The sequence below is a fragment of the Anomaloglossus baeobatrachus genome, chromosome 6 (genome assembly GCF_048569485.1).
Source record: "Anomaloglossus baeobatrachus isolate aAnoBae1 chromosome 6, aAnoBae1.hap1, whole genome shotgun sequence".
Classification (NCBI taxonomy): Eukaryota; Metazoa; Chordata; class Amphibia; order Anura; family Aromobatidae; genus Anomaloglossus; species Anomaloglossus baeobatrachus.
Genome location: NC_134358.1, coordinates 426,819,773 through 426,834,983, shown reverse-complemented (window position 1 = coordinate 426,834,983; position 15,211 = coordinate 426,819,773). Strand labels below are relative to the sequence as shown.

General features: G+C 41.5%; 1 protein-coding gene across 7 annotated transcripts in view; it reads right to left on the bottom strand.

Annotated features, from left to right (window-relative positions):
• Window positions 1–10,714: 10,714 nt before the first annotated feature.
• The window catches only part of TRAK1 (trafficking kinesin protein 1), a 126,712-nt gene continuing 122,215 nt past the window's right edge, over window positions 10,715–15,211 (bottom strand). For 5 of the 7 annotated variants that reach the window (XM_075315181.1, XM_075315182.1, XM_075315184.1 and 2 more), the window contains one exon: window positions 10,715–14,201. In XM_075315181.1, the coding sequence (XP_075171296.1) occupies window positions 13,427–14,201 (775 nt within the window). In that variant the 3' untranslated portion in view covers window positions 10,715–13,426. The remainder of the gene's footprint in view (window positions 14,202–15,211) is intronic. The other 2 variants (XM_075315186.1, XM_075315187.1) reach the window with 1 other exon arrangement.

Genomic DNA, 15,211 nt, shown 5'->3' with positions numbered 1-15,211 from the left:
AGCAAGCACTTATCTGGGGTAGATGTGGTGTGGAGCAGAATGAAGCAGGCTGGTGACCAAAGAACAACTGACATCCGGCACAGCCTGCTATCAGACCAGGATTTAAATAAGCATAAAGTTAGCAAAGGAAACGCCCATTGCACAACACACCTGGTCCAAGTCCAAACCATTCCTGGCCACCAGAGGGAGCCTCCCTGCAGACAAAACATAACTAACATTCACAACACCCAGTCTGTCTCTGTCCCCGTCTGTCTTGGTCTGTCTCTTTCCAGGTCTGTCTCTTTTCCGTCTGTCTTGGTCTGTCTCTTTCCCAGTCTGTCTCTTTTCCGTCTGTCTCTTTCCCCATCTGTCTTGGTCTGTCTCTTTCCAGAGCTGTCTCTTTCCCCGTCTGTCTCTCTTTCCAGGGCTGTCTCTCTTTCCAGGGCTCTCTCTGTCTGTGTCTCTGTCTGTCTGTCTTTTTCTGTCTCTCTATCCATCTCCCCACCGACATCATATTACCTCACGCATAAGCTTCAACTAACAGTTTATTTTATTCCTATAGCAACCACTGTTGCTATTAATAACCTATAGCTCCCACCTCCATTCAGTTTAATGGCGGCAGGATTTTAGAAACTGTAAAGCACGGGGTTAATTTTTACTGTCAAAACATAGTCTACGACGCTCCCTGGGTCACATGAGGAGTCTGTGCAAAATTTCGTGATTGTAAATGCGACGGTGCGGATTCCTTTAGCGGACATACATACACACACACACACACACACACACACACACATACAGTCAGCTTTATATATTAGATATATAGGCATGAAAGAAAAGAAAAAAAAAAAGAGCTTTCAATGTAGGAAGTTGTGCTGCACTGATCACTGGTACTTGTACGGTATGTGAACAAAAGGACAACGACAAAGGATCCTTCAACAAAAAAGCATTATGATTTAACATTTATAATTTACTTCTCTAGCTCATTTTGCAGTATGGACCCTACAGTTACTTTCTAAACGTGTTTGTTTTTTTTTTTTTTTATGCAGTCGATATAACTTTTCATGGACTGGATCTTATATGTATGTTTGCCTTTTACAACCTTCCAGTGTTGTTTGTATTTGGTCTAGATTTCAGACGCAGCTGACTGTGAACTACCAACATCTTTTGCAACATTGCGTGATGATTTACCCTCTTTTAAGGGTTTTATAATCCTCTCCTTTGTTTCAATTGACATCTCTTGTGTTGGAGCCATGATTCATGTAGAACCACTTGGTGGAACAGCTCTCCAAGGTGTGATCACTCCTTTTAAAAGGTGGAAACACATCTATGAGAGTAAAATCGGTCCGACTGGGCTGAAAAAAACTCGGCTGATTTTAGTTCACGTTAGGTCCGAGTGCAATGCAAGTGCGATGCTTTTTCTGAATAAATTAATGATTTTACTAGCGTGTGTAATGCGTATTTTTTACTATGTCATCTGCCATTCAGCTCTGCTACATGGCCGCTGACAGCAGACAGAACAGCCATGTAGCAGAGTTGAATGGCAGATGACAGCAGACACAGACAGAGCCGCACGATCAGAATGAACTCGGGTGAACTTTACCCGACTTCATTGTCATGCTGCGGCTCTGTCTGTGCCGCGTCCTGATTAGCGGTCACCTGTGAAGGATTCACCAGTGACCGCTAATCCCCGGAGTGACTGAAGTTAGCAGCCCTCTCACATACTCACCGTTCCCCGGCGCGGCGCTGCACGGCATTCACACTGCTGCGGCGGCTTTTACTATTTTGAAAAAGCCGGCCGCTCATTAAACAATCTCGTATTCCCTGCTTTCCGCGCCCACAGGCGCCTATGATTGGTTGCAGTGAGACACGCCCCCACGCTGAGTGACAGGTGTCTCACTGCACCCAATCACAGCAGCCGGTGGGCGGGTATATACTGTGCAGTGAAATAAATGAATAATTAAAAAAAAAACAAAACGGTGTGCGGTTCCCCCCCCCCATTTTAATACCAGCCAGATAAAGCCATACGGCTGAAGGCTGGTATTCTCAGGATGGGGAGCTCCACGTTATGGGGAGCCCCCCAGCCTAACAATATCAGTCAGCAGCCTCCCAGAATTGCCGCATACATTATATGCGACAGTTCTGGGACTGTACCCAGCTCTTCCCGATTTGCCCTGGTGCGTTGGCAAATCGGGGTAATAAGGAGTTAATGGCAGCCCATAGCTGCCACTAAATCCTAGATTAATCATGTCAGGCGTCTCCCCGAGATACTTTCCATGATTAATCTGTAAATTACAGTAAATAAACACACACACACCTGAGAAAATCATTTATTAGAAATAAAAAACACAAACAAATTCCCTCATTACCAATTTAATAAGCCCTCCATGTCCGGCGTAATCCACGGACCTCCAGCGTCGCTTCCAGCATGAAGGTGACAGGAGCTGCAGCAGACACCGCCGCTCCTGTCACCTCCACGCAGCAACTGAGGTGAGTATCGCGATTAGCTGAGCTGTCACTGAGGTTACCCGCTGTCACTGGATCCAGCGGTGGCCGCGATTAACCTCAGTGACACCTCAGCAGATCGCGCTGCTCACCTCAGTTGCTGCGTGGAGGTCACAGGAGCGGCGGTGTCTGCTGCAGCTCCGGTCACCTCCATGCAGCAAAGCTGGAAGCGACGCTGGAGGTCCGTGGATTACGCCGGACATGGAGGGCTTTTTGGGGCTTATTAAATTGGTAATGAGGGAATTTGTTTGTGTTTTTTATTTCTAATAAATTTTTCAGGTGTGTGTTTATTTACTGTAATTTACAGATTAATCATGAAAGGTATCTCGGGGAGACGCCTGACATGATTAATCTAGGATTTAGTGGCAGCTATGGGCTGCCATTAACTCCTTATAACCCCGATTTGCCAACGCACCAGGGCAAATCGGGAAGAGCTGGGTACAGTCCCAGAACTGTCGCATATAATGTATGCGGCAATTCTGGGCGGCTGCTGACTGATATTGTTAGGCTGGGGGGCTCCCCATAACGTGGAGCTCCCCATCCTGAGAATACCAGCCTTCAGCCGTATGGCTGTATCTGGCTGGTATTAAAATTGGGGGGGACCGCACGCCGTTTTTTTTTAATTATTTAATTATTTATTTCACTGCACAGTATAGACACGCCCACCGGCTGCTGTGATTGGGTGCAGTGAGACACCTGTCACTCAGCGCGGGGGCGTGTCTCACTGCAACCAATCATAGGCGCCTGTGGGCAGGGAATACGAGATTGTTTAATGAGCAGCCGGCTTTTTCACAATAGTAATAGCCGCCGCAGCAGTGAGAAAGCCGTGCAGCGCCAGGGATGTATGAGAGAGGGGGGGAAAATGACAGACAGACTGTGAGAGAGGGACAGAGATAGTGACGGACCGACAGAGAATAGAGACCGAGAGGGAGAGACCGACTGACAGAGAATAGTGATTGACAGACATTGTGAGACATCGCTCGTTTCCAGTGTTTTAGGAAACATGCGAGAAATGTATTTAGAAAATCGCATGTCACTAGTATGGTGTGAGTGTCGTCCCGTGACATCCGATTATTTACACGCTCCCATAGACTTGCATTGGAGAGACTCGCAGTAGAAACTTGCAAAAAAGCAGCATGCTGCGATTTTTTTCTCAGTCCGACTTGGACTGAGAAAAAAAAAAAAAAAAAAAAAAAAATCGCAGATGAGAGCTGAATCATTCACTAACATGTGTCCGATTCCAATGCGAGATTTTCTCGCATTGCTCTACTGCGAGAAACTTGCAAGTGAGAAGCCGGTCTTAGATGCAGACTAGCGAGCAGATCTGATTTGATGCAGGTGTTAGTTTTGGGAATGAAAATTTACAGGGGGATTCCATTTTTTTTTTTTTTTTTAACCTCTGAATTGAGTGATTCCAAAATGGTTCCCCGTGTTTGGTCTTGAAAAGTAACTGTTACTGGCTAGCACATTTTATTTTCATGATTTTTTTTAAAGGGTTTCTTAAAGCCAGAAAGTTGCCATTTGAAATTACTTTAGTTTTGTGCCATGCCTGTGATCTTTTTTTAAACAAAAGTAAACAACTGAATGAACATCCTCAGAGCCAGGTGAGACCATAATTTTTACTAGGGGTTGTAGTATGATGTCCCCAACAGTAACATCAAAGTATGAGGACTCCACAGTTTAATGCAGCAAATTGTGCCACCCCCCCCCCGCCCGTTGACCACACATAATATAATGCCTACACAGTTAACTCACACACTGTTGCCACTATAGTGCATCCCATTCCTACAGTAAGATGATCCACACACACACACGATACCACCACTGTCCCTCCCATATAGTATGATGTCCTCAAAGTTTCCTCACAGACATTGAGGCCCACTGTGCCCTTGCATTGGTCAAGGTGATGATGCTGGAACTTTTGTTTGGTGTCGTTAGCGGTGTTGTTGCATGTAAAGCCCCCTTAAGGAGCATCACTATTTCTGTGTACATGCCACAATATACTTCCCTACCCCATTTCTTTAGAAAGTTGGGGACTAGGCAAACTGACATTAAGGTGCCCTAATTTTATTTTTTTTTTTTTAATTTTTTTTTGTTGGGGAAGGGGGTTATAACAAGGGGCAGCTGGGGCCCAGATTGGACTTTTGCTATATTTTGCTATAAAGGCTACATGCTTTCTATATATGCCCTATTTCTAGAGCCCTGCTTCTCTCATTTTCTCTCCTTGGAAATATATTTAGTGGTTTTTCCTTAAAAGATCAATTATAGAAAAAGAAAGGCACACACCGGGCTTGCTGTAACAAATTCTTTAATCTTCCATTCAGTGACAGGTGATAAAAAAGGCTGTGAGGGAGGGGGGTGCAAAGGCCACGCGGGGCGACAGCCATTTTGTGCCTATACAGCACTTCGACAGGTCCACAACTCATGAAGTCAGTTCCTATTTTTTATAGGCACTACACTTAGTAATCGACGTCAATCAAATTAAAAACAAAAACCAATAAATGGACAGTAACATTCAGCATTACATTACTGACAGCGTGTTAACAATAGCTAACACTTACAAGAACACTATACGATCATTTTTCTCATTAAAGCGTAAGGGACCCATGGCGTTATATTAAATTATATACTGCGATTCCTTTTTCAGTAAAATTTGATGGAGATCTCCTCCTTTTGCCCTGGGTTCCACCCGCTCTAATCCAAGCAAATTTTAACACATTGTCTGCTTTATGAAATTCTCTGATAGGGGCAATCATATTTGTGGCTCCTATACCGGTTTCAAGAGAATTGCGGTGCTCCATAAATCTAATAAAAAGTGGGCGAATTATTTTTCCTATGTAGAACTAACCGCACTGGCAAAAAAGACGACATACACCATTTTAGTTTTACAGGTAATTAGTTGTATGCCAGCTGTCTCCAATTTTTATTGATTTCTCAATATAATGAAAATTACAGAATGAGCAACTGTCACACCTGTAATTTCCTTTGGGACTTGAGTTACGCAACCATGTCTGCGGTGTATATTGCTTTTTGACCAGAACATCTCCAAAATATTTATAGCGTCTGTAAGCTATAATAGGTTTATATTTTCCCAACTCTGCCAAATCTTTGTCCTTTTTCAATGAAAAAACAATTCTAATTAATAATCCGAATTGTATTATCTAATGGGCCAAATCTAAAACTAAACACAAACCAATTTGATTTTTATTTATTTTTTTCATGCGATTAAATAAAACTACAAATAATCCGTTCAGATTACAAGAGCAAACAGATTTAAAAAAACACGGCTACCCTGACAAGAATATGGAGGAAGCATACAAAAAAGCATTAGTGACTTGTCCCCCTAGTGGTCAAAAGAGAAGAAATAAAGAAAAATCAAAAAGGTTCACGCATTTTGGAATCAACTTGTACAAATTTTAAATACTTAAATGAAGAAAAACAAGGAGCATTAAAGGCTAAATGCAAAAATATTATTTCTTTATCGCAAAAGTTTAAAAACATACAACATGTGAAAACAGATAGAAAAAGTGCTACATGTTAGGCTACGTTCACATTTCCGTTGTTTTGCATCAGTCACATGTGTTGCTTGACGCATGTGACTGATTCGTTGTACAACGGATGACAAAGTACAGAATTCATTGTCGGACTCTGTTGTGTGCTGGGGGCAGAGCGTGAGGGGGCGGATTTTGAGGTGGGTGGAGCCGAGCAGGGCCGTGGCGCTGAGGAAGTCAGTGCCGCAGGGACTGCAAGGCTGGGGGACAGGTGTGTGTGTGTGTCTGTGTGTGTGTGTCTGTGTGTACATGCAGAGTGCGGGAGGGGGCGGAGGCGAGCGGGGAAGTGTCGGCCTCCCTGCACACGTATCCAGGGTAAATATCGGGTAACTAAAAGCAAAGCACTTTGCTTGGTTACCTGATATTTACAATGGTTACCAGCATACACCGCTTAGCACTGGCTCCCTGCACACGTAACCAGTGTAAATATCAGGTAACTAACCAAAGCGCATTGCTTAGTAACCCGATGTGTATCCTGGTTATGTGTGCAGGGAGCCAGAGAGAGCATGCGCAGCGAAATCCTACGGATTGTGCCGCTCAAAAAAACTTTACAGGCTGCGTTCCTTCCGCCCCGCAGTCAGTCGTTCCACGACTGATCAGTCGGGCGGAGGGTGCAACGCAGCATCAGTCACAATCTGCCGCTCATACAAGTCTATGGGAGCAACGGAATCCGCTAAACGGATTCTGTTTACCAGAGCAGCGGATTGTGACTGATACAATTTAACAGAAGTGTGAACCTAGCCTTATACGAAAGATGAACACCCACATGCATGTGAGGGACAGGATTAGCTATGTTAATAGTATTTTAAGGGAAACCAGTGGAGCTATGTGTGCAAAATTGTGTACAATCACTTTACATTAACCCTATAGCTCACCCGCTGCGGCCATAACAAAACCATAAATGATTAGTCAAAGAAGCCACAGCAAGCAAAAAAGACAGGATTCCATATAAATAGCGTTAGTGTGACAGCCCTGTGGATCAACAGCTGCAGCAGTAGTAAATAAGGGGTAAATTATCAAATCACAAATGCCCAGCAGCTTACCCATGGGTAAAGAATAAACGTGTCTGTCCATCACGTGTGTGAAAAGACCCTCAATACGAAAGATGAAAACCCACATGCATGTGAGGGACAGGATAAGCTATGTTAAGGAGGGTCTTTTCACACGCATGTGACAGACAGGAATGTTTATTCTTTACCCATGGGTAAACTACTGGGCATTTGTGTGATAATTTACCCCTTATTTACTACTGCTGCAGCGGTTGAGCTATAGGGTTAAATTAAAGTGATTGTACACAATTTTGCCCACTTAGCTCCACTGGTTTCCCTTAAAATACTAACATAGCTTATCCTGTCCCTCACATGCATGTCATTGTTCATCTTTCGTATAACATCTAGCACTTTTTCTGTTTTCACATGTTGTATATTTTTAAACTTTTGTGATAAAGAAATAATTTTTGTATTTAGCCTTTAATGCTCCTTGTTTTTCTTCATTTAAGCTGGTTATGGAGTGGCTTTCTCTTTATAAACCTAATAGATAAGACGAGATGTGTATGGGTCAAAGTTTCATGTAAATTTTAAATACTGATTAAAACTCACACTTGAAAATAAAAGGATCTATAAAAAGGAAATAATGGCGAACAGAGTACAAGACCTGGATTTAGGATACCACCAATTTCAGTAAAAAGAGAACCACTTCCTTAAGCAAAACACTGCACTGACACAGAGGACACCAATAAACAAAAAAGGCACTGAAATATGGAGGATTATCAGAAAGAAAAATTCTACAAGCAGCAGAATATGGGTGAGAACAATATAAGTCAGAAACAAAGGGTAATTTAAAGACTTACGTATAGGCAGTGTTCAGATACACAACAGCTGGAGAAGCAGACTCTTCCAAAAGCACCTCTTTTAGGCGTTCATTCACCCAACTTTAACATATGAGCCCTTCCGTAGAATTGGCCATTAACACAAGAACAACTACCCTAAAGAGGGCTCTTATGGTCATTAAGAACTTACAAAAATAAAATATTCGGTGTTGTTGCATTTGTAAATGTCCACTCGATCAAAAAGTAAAACTATTACCTTATGGTAATAGCCTTAACAAGAAAAAAAAAATAACCAAAAACACCAAGAATGTGATATTTTATTCACCACTCCGAAAAAAAAAAGCCATTAAAGCATTTCAAACTTCGCATGTACCACAAATTGTAAAGTAGAATGATGTGCGAAAGGAAGGGTCAGAGTGCTATAGGGTGATGAGTACTGTAGTCGCTCCTCTTGTGTCACCAAATGAGCATGACCGAAATGTCTTAAGTAGGAGTAAGAGTTGATGGCGAACCTGTGTTAGGAATTGTGCACACGTTGCGTCATGTCACTGCAGAACATTCTGCAGTGATTTGGCAGTGCATGTGCGATTCTAATCGCTGCAGATGGATTGTGCTGGGGACGCAGGACAAATGCATTTACGCTGCAGTGCTAGACGCAGTGTAAATGCATGCAATACGCACATGTGCGCACAAGCCCTTAGCCTGGCTGTATGGGAGTGGATCGAAATGTCAGGTCGGAATGCAGGTGTTCCAGTCAGATACTCTGTTAGTTGCTGTTTGGTTATCGATTTATGCCTAACTGTATTCTTGAATGTAAAATATACAAATTATTATACAAATTATTATACTGATTATTGAGTCAATAGGGGATTTTGCTTGGTGGGGGGATTGTTTTGCATACTTGCATGTAGGCAGAATTTATCTGATGTTAAATTAAATCTATATCCACAAAAAAAAAAACTTATAGTTTGTTCTCAAAGATGTTTGGACCAATCTACCTACCAAGTTCCTTCAAAAGCTCAGTGCAAAGTACAAGTGGGGCCAGAAGAACTGATGTAGTTTTGAAGGCAAAATGGTAGTCACAGAAAATATTGTTTTTATTCAGATTTCTTTGTTCATTCGCTTTAAATTTAATTGATAAACATAAAACACATTGGAACCTTGGATTAAGAGTAACTTTGTTTCAGAGCATTTTGCAAGACAAGCAAAAGATTTTTTACAAATTTGTAACTTTGTTTAAGAGCAATGCTTTGCAAGAGCAGCAAATACTCAATGTGCACACGTCCGATTCCGTCCTTTCACCATGCTGTGATCAGTTCTGCAGGTAACTTACTGTACATATGTACTGAATACCATTGTACAGTATATACTATACAGCATGTTTATCACTTTGCATTTGTGGATACAGTATTGTACTTTCTGCTAACCAGTACAGCACATTGCTTATACTGTACCTCTTGCACTCCAACAATTTTATTGTAAGCTAAAATGCAGTTTAATTTGCTTTAAAAGTTTTTTACTGTACAGTATTTTGCATCTGTACTGTAATGATTTTATATGAATACAGTACATTTTTGTATTATTGTAATAAGTTTGTATAAATACAGTAAATATTTGTGGATTGTGGAACAAATTGTCTGTGTTTCAATGGTTTCCTATGGGAAATTTCACTTTGATATAAGAGTAATTTGGTTTAAGAGCGCACTCCCAGAACCAATTATGCTCGTAACCCAAGGTTCCACTATACTTTGATTTTGGAAAGTATTCTTACTTTACAGCATGTTTTCCCCCACAACTGCCTTAGACTTTTGCACAGTACTATATATTTGCAATTGACAAATCAAGAATCTTCTATAGTTAATCTTTTGTTTTTCATTATTAAAAAGGTTACATTTTTTTGTTCCTCGAACATGGGAGCAAGATGATATCCTTCCTCTGATCAATGACAGATAAAAACACTATTTCTGAATGTATTACTTGTATTCATTTCCTCACTCACTAAATCAATACTAAAAACCAACCTTAGGATTGGGATAAGATGCCCATAATATGCATGTGTTGAGACTTAAATGCATTGGCGTCCGTTTACCAATTTTACAGAAGTTTCTCATATTTCGGTGCTGCCCTGTCCCTATTTCATGTGACGTGCCTTTCTGGTACTTACTTTGTTTCACCTTGGCTATTGCTGCTCTATGGGCCTGTAAAGTCCATTAGAATGTGTGATCCTTGATTACACTCAGTTATCTGTAGAAGCTACTAGTTGTAATCTTTGGGGAGGCAACCATTGTATCATTAGTTTTGGACATTCAGGGTACAAGGTAGGTTCAGAACAAGACATAAGATCCATTTACATGGACAGGCCACAGATCGGTAAGCTTTATCAATAGAATATATGTTTACACCTGTTTACACAGGAAGACCTACTGTATGTAAACAATGCACACTGAGTAATCTATTCTAGATTTATACTAGATTACTCAGTCCTCATAGGCGGCCATAGTTCTTGGCAGTGTAATTCCTGTTTCCACAGGCCACTTCACCACCGAGAACAATGACCTTTTATGCTGCACAAAAGATCATTTCACCCGATGAACAAGCGTTTTACTTGTTCATCAGATGATCGGTAGCCTGTTTATACAGCATTATAATGGTGAAATAAGCAATGGAAACACGCTTGTTCACAGTTATCTTGCAGTGTAAATACCCCTATACTATATATGTGAAAGATTTCTTGCAGAACTTGCTTTATTCCCCTTTGAATGTTTGCTCAGCTGTGGGCATACTACTAAAAGTAAAGTTTAAAAGCTTTAGCATTACACACAATGGATTAAAGTTCAACATAAAAGAACAGACACATAGTTCACAAAGTTTATTATTTGAGAAGCAAAATGTAATGACGTTTTCATTGGTTGCATCCAACATCTCAGGGAGCACAACATAAAGATTCATTGTACGATTTACTTCCTAAAGATACATTCTGATAAAAAATATAGTTGAGATTATTTGCTTGCAATAGGCACACATTACCAAATGAGTCCATAATATGAAGAAACAAGGGGAATATGACCATTGAAGAACCTTTTACATGGCCACTGTGCCAGAGTCAAAAGTCCAAGCCTTAATTTCAGGCACAACATTGTTTATATTGATTGTTTGTATCCATATATCTCATGCTGTAGGCCGAGTGGTTACAAGTGATTATCAGGTATAGTGATTGAAAAAATGAAAATCCAACCTAAAATTGTCCTAGCGTCAGCAATGCACGGATCTTCAATATTCACACATAACAGCACCTGAAATAATTGATATTGAGCTTGTAGGCCATAAGTATTAGGTATAAGGATGAACTAAAGGCAGCATTGTATACAGCAGTGTCCCTTCAAAGACATTTGGTTTATACTGTGCATTCTCCTAACTATATTTCCCCATCTGTTGGTTTTAACCAGCTTTTAATACTTAATCAGAAAAACTGCACTTTACATAGGATAATCCTATTTTTTAATGCTCAGTTTTTCTTAGTTAGAACTTTAATGTAAAGAAGAAATAGAATGTGAAATAAAAATTAGGCCTAAGCCACATGGCGAGAAAATCGGTGCGAGTGGAGTGTGATAAAACATCGCATTCCATTCGGACCAATTCTAGCCTGTGTGACAGCACACATGAGCGATTATTTTCTCGGCCCCAATCGGACCGAGAAAACAAATCGCAGCATGCTGCGACTGTAAGGCGAGACTCTTTTCTCTTGCACCCATTCAAGTGAATAGGGCGAGAGAAAAATCGCACTGCACTCGTGGTACTCCGGTGTACCGCGCATGCAGAGCGAGAGTCACAATAGCCGGCTATGGAGGAGAGAGGGAGATAAATCCCTCCCCACCTCCTCCGTGCCAGCCCGCCCCTCCGCAGCGCTGGTCCGCCCCCCTGAGAGCGGGCCCGCCCCCCACAGCTGAGGTCCGCTTGAAGGGTCGGACCTCAGACGCAGGCACACTCGCATGACACTCGGCTCCTGCTGTGCTGCCAGCGCGAGCAGAGTCTCATGCGAGCATCGCAGTAGTGCCCCGTGTGGACCCAGCCTTAAATTAAAACTGAAGTTATTCAGACAGATATAATAAGCTATGAAGGTAAAGCGATGGACAATGAGAACAGAACTTATCTAGTGCAATGTCTAACAAAATTAAAGTTAAAAAAAATATATAAAAATAAATGAACAAATTGAAATGACAATGGGTGGATTGCTTGGCCTGGTGTGGCTGAACATGTCTGCATTCAGCTCATAAAATACTTTAAATCTCAGTTGACCTAAGCAAACAGTTTTTTAATAGTGCTGTAACATTAACATATAAAACACTAGATCATTCATTAAGCTACAACTTTCTTTTTCAAGTACAGTATATAGCGGTATTTTTGTTAGCATGGTTCTAGACCATGTTCATTTTGGCTGTAAGTCTTGAAATCTGAAATGGGCATAAGTGCCTCGTGACCAAAAAAAAAAAAACAAAACGAAAAACAAAAAGAACAGTTTAAGGTAGTTTACGTGACAAGAAAAAAAAAATCCAAAAAACATACAAAGGCCAGGTGGATATACACAATAGTCAAACTACTGGCAATATACTATTGGCTCTGTTCTGTACTAGAACGTTTGTGGACATTTCAATCACTGATGGTGATATTTTGCAGCACTTTCCATCAAAACAGAAAACTGAACTAGTCCTGACAGATATTTCTATAAATCAAGAGGGTCATTAGTAGCCATTTATATCCTGTGTGCTACACATCTCCCACAGCCACATAACCTCTGTTTTATAGAAGCATGTGAACAAAACCTTTACCTTTTTATGCAGTTAACATATAATACTAGGAGCCTTTTTGTCAATTAGTTGTTAATCTAATCAAAGGGCCAACTCCATAGTAGTGTTATCCTGTTTGCAGAAGTAAAAATGCATGAAGTGACCTGAAAGTAGTGCATACAGTAATAACCTATGTGTTTCTTCTCATTATGAGACAAGTGATTTTCAGCCTTAGTAAGGGTATATTGTTTATCAGTCTTGTAAAAAGTATCTCCGTGTATTGCATTGAACAACACAGTGACAATATATTCAAGTGCCGTAAGGATACATAACCTTCTTAGGCTAAAACATCCTTGTAATTGAAATAAAAACCTTGGTCGGTAATTTAAGTACTAAAACTAAATTTGCATTCGCCCGTCCCAACAGTCTTTTAGGTTCAGTGCATACGATACCCCGCCTTCCCCATTAATTTAATGTACATTATTATCTACAATATTACAGCAAACTCGGTAAATCACCATTTCCAACCAATAAAATAACTTCTGTTACAGTATGATATTTATCTACATATTTATAGAAGGTACACTCTCCACTTCTGATCTAGGCACAATGTTGATTTGTCTGTACAAGGTAAAAGAAGGACAAGAGAAGGGATCCGGAAAAAGTCTTGGCTTTATAGACTAGCTCTAGGTGCAGAAGGTTCAGTAGATAAAATGCAGGGCTAAAGCAATCAGCCTTTGACCTGCTGAAATTAGTCATCAGAAGTTGATTGTTGATGTTCTTCAACGTAAACTAGTCTGTTTGGGTAATTTAGTACCCATCAGTATACCTGGTGTCAATGTTGATGGTGCTTTCATCTGCATGCTGGACCCTACCATAGCAGGATAGCTACGATTCCTTCTAATTCCTGCGTTTAGCTGAATGCCACCTATAGCACTTGTTACAGCAGGCAGACCTTCCTGTATAAGAGCACCAGGACCAAATGCCCGTACTGGTCCCTGGGCACCACACAGGATAGGACTTGCACATGCAGAAGATGCTTGTGCTGGTCCTGAGACTTTGGCAATTCCAAATTTCTTCACCTTGTCCACCAAGTTTAGATTGGACACTGAAACATCAGTTTGGCATTCGCTGCTTCGTAAATTCTTCTTTTCTCTCACCTCTTTCAGAATGGAGCTGGCAGGTTTAGAAGCCAGGAAGTTATCATATGGTGGGCTGGTACATTTGAAGTCTACAGAAGGAGGCGAAGAGCTTGGCGTCTGCATAGGAGAATTTGGAGGAGTGGAAGGTATGACAGTCATTTTTGGAAGAGACTGATTAATGATGGAAGTCTTCCCAACCCTGTCCCAACTTTGCGGGTTGTACATTGCTGCTGAAATACCCCTTTCCTTCAGGAGCCTTACCAATCCAAGAGATGTGCTCATAGTAGTTGTTGATTCTCTTAGGTTGGTGAAAGACTCCGCCAAGCTGAGGCGTCTAGGTGTGCATGGGGTGCTTGCTGGCGTTGATTTTAGATTGCTGAAGATGCCACAAGCTGGAGTGGGTGCTGAGTTAAGGCTGCAGGACACAAAGAAAAGGTAAAGGATTAAAGTCCAGTACGGTAACCCCCCCAGAACTAGAAAACAGCAAAGGTCATAATATTTTAGAAGCAAACCGTTAGTGCATGCAGTCCACATGTATACTGCAATTCTTTGTTTGTGAAACAATCTAATTTTCACTTCTTTAATCTGACGTTAAAATGGTTTAATGTGAACACAAAGATTTTTCAATCTTTTCCTGCTATAGCGTGTCACTACATATCCTCAGAGTTCTTCCATATAGGACTCACTGCTGCCAATTTTGTTGCGAAAAAGCTGAGGATAGGCTACAGATATAATAGCAATTCTGCATCACAGACTAATAACCGCTCTGCAGTATATGGAGATTTCTTTAAAAGGGAACCTGTCACCAGAATTTGCGCTATTATACTAAAAGAATCCCCTTCTGCAGCTCCTGGGCTGCATTCTAGAAAGGTTCATCTTGCTACTGGCCCCCCTTTCAGACCTAAATAACTTTATAAAATATTACCTTTTGCTATGGTAATGAGTTTTGTTGGCCCCGGGGGGCGGGCTGTATTTCGTCTGTTATCCCCCCTCCTAGTGCTCCTCGCCGTCCCCCAGTGTTCATTTACATAGATGAGGCCGCTGCCCTCATCTTCCGCAGTGCTCTGGAAGTCTCGCGCATGCGCAGTGGCACTATCGCGTGACTGAGCATCGTTTTCAAAACGTGAGCGGCAGCGATGTTATTGCGCAGGCGCGAGATTATGGGCAGCGCTGTGAATGTCATCACCAGCGTCATCCAAGTACCCGTCCATAACCTCGTGCCCAAGCTTTTACCTCTGCCTCTACCGTTATGAGCTTGCGCTGGCCATTGCTTATTTTTATCATTCCAGTTTACTGTTTTTTGAAAACTGTGCTCAGTCCCGCGATAGGGCGGCAGCCTCATCTATGTAAATGAACACTGGGGATGGCGAACAGCGGCAGGAGGGTGGATAACAGACGAAATACAGCCCGCCCACAGGGCCAGCA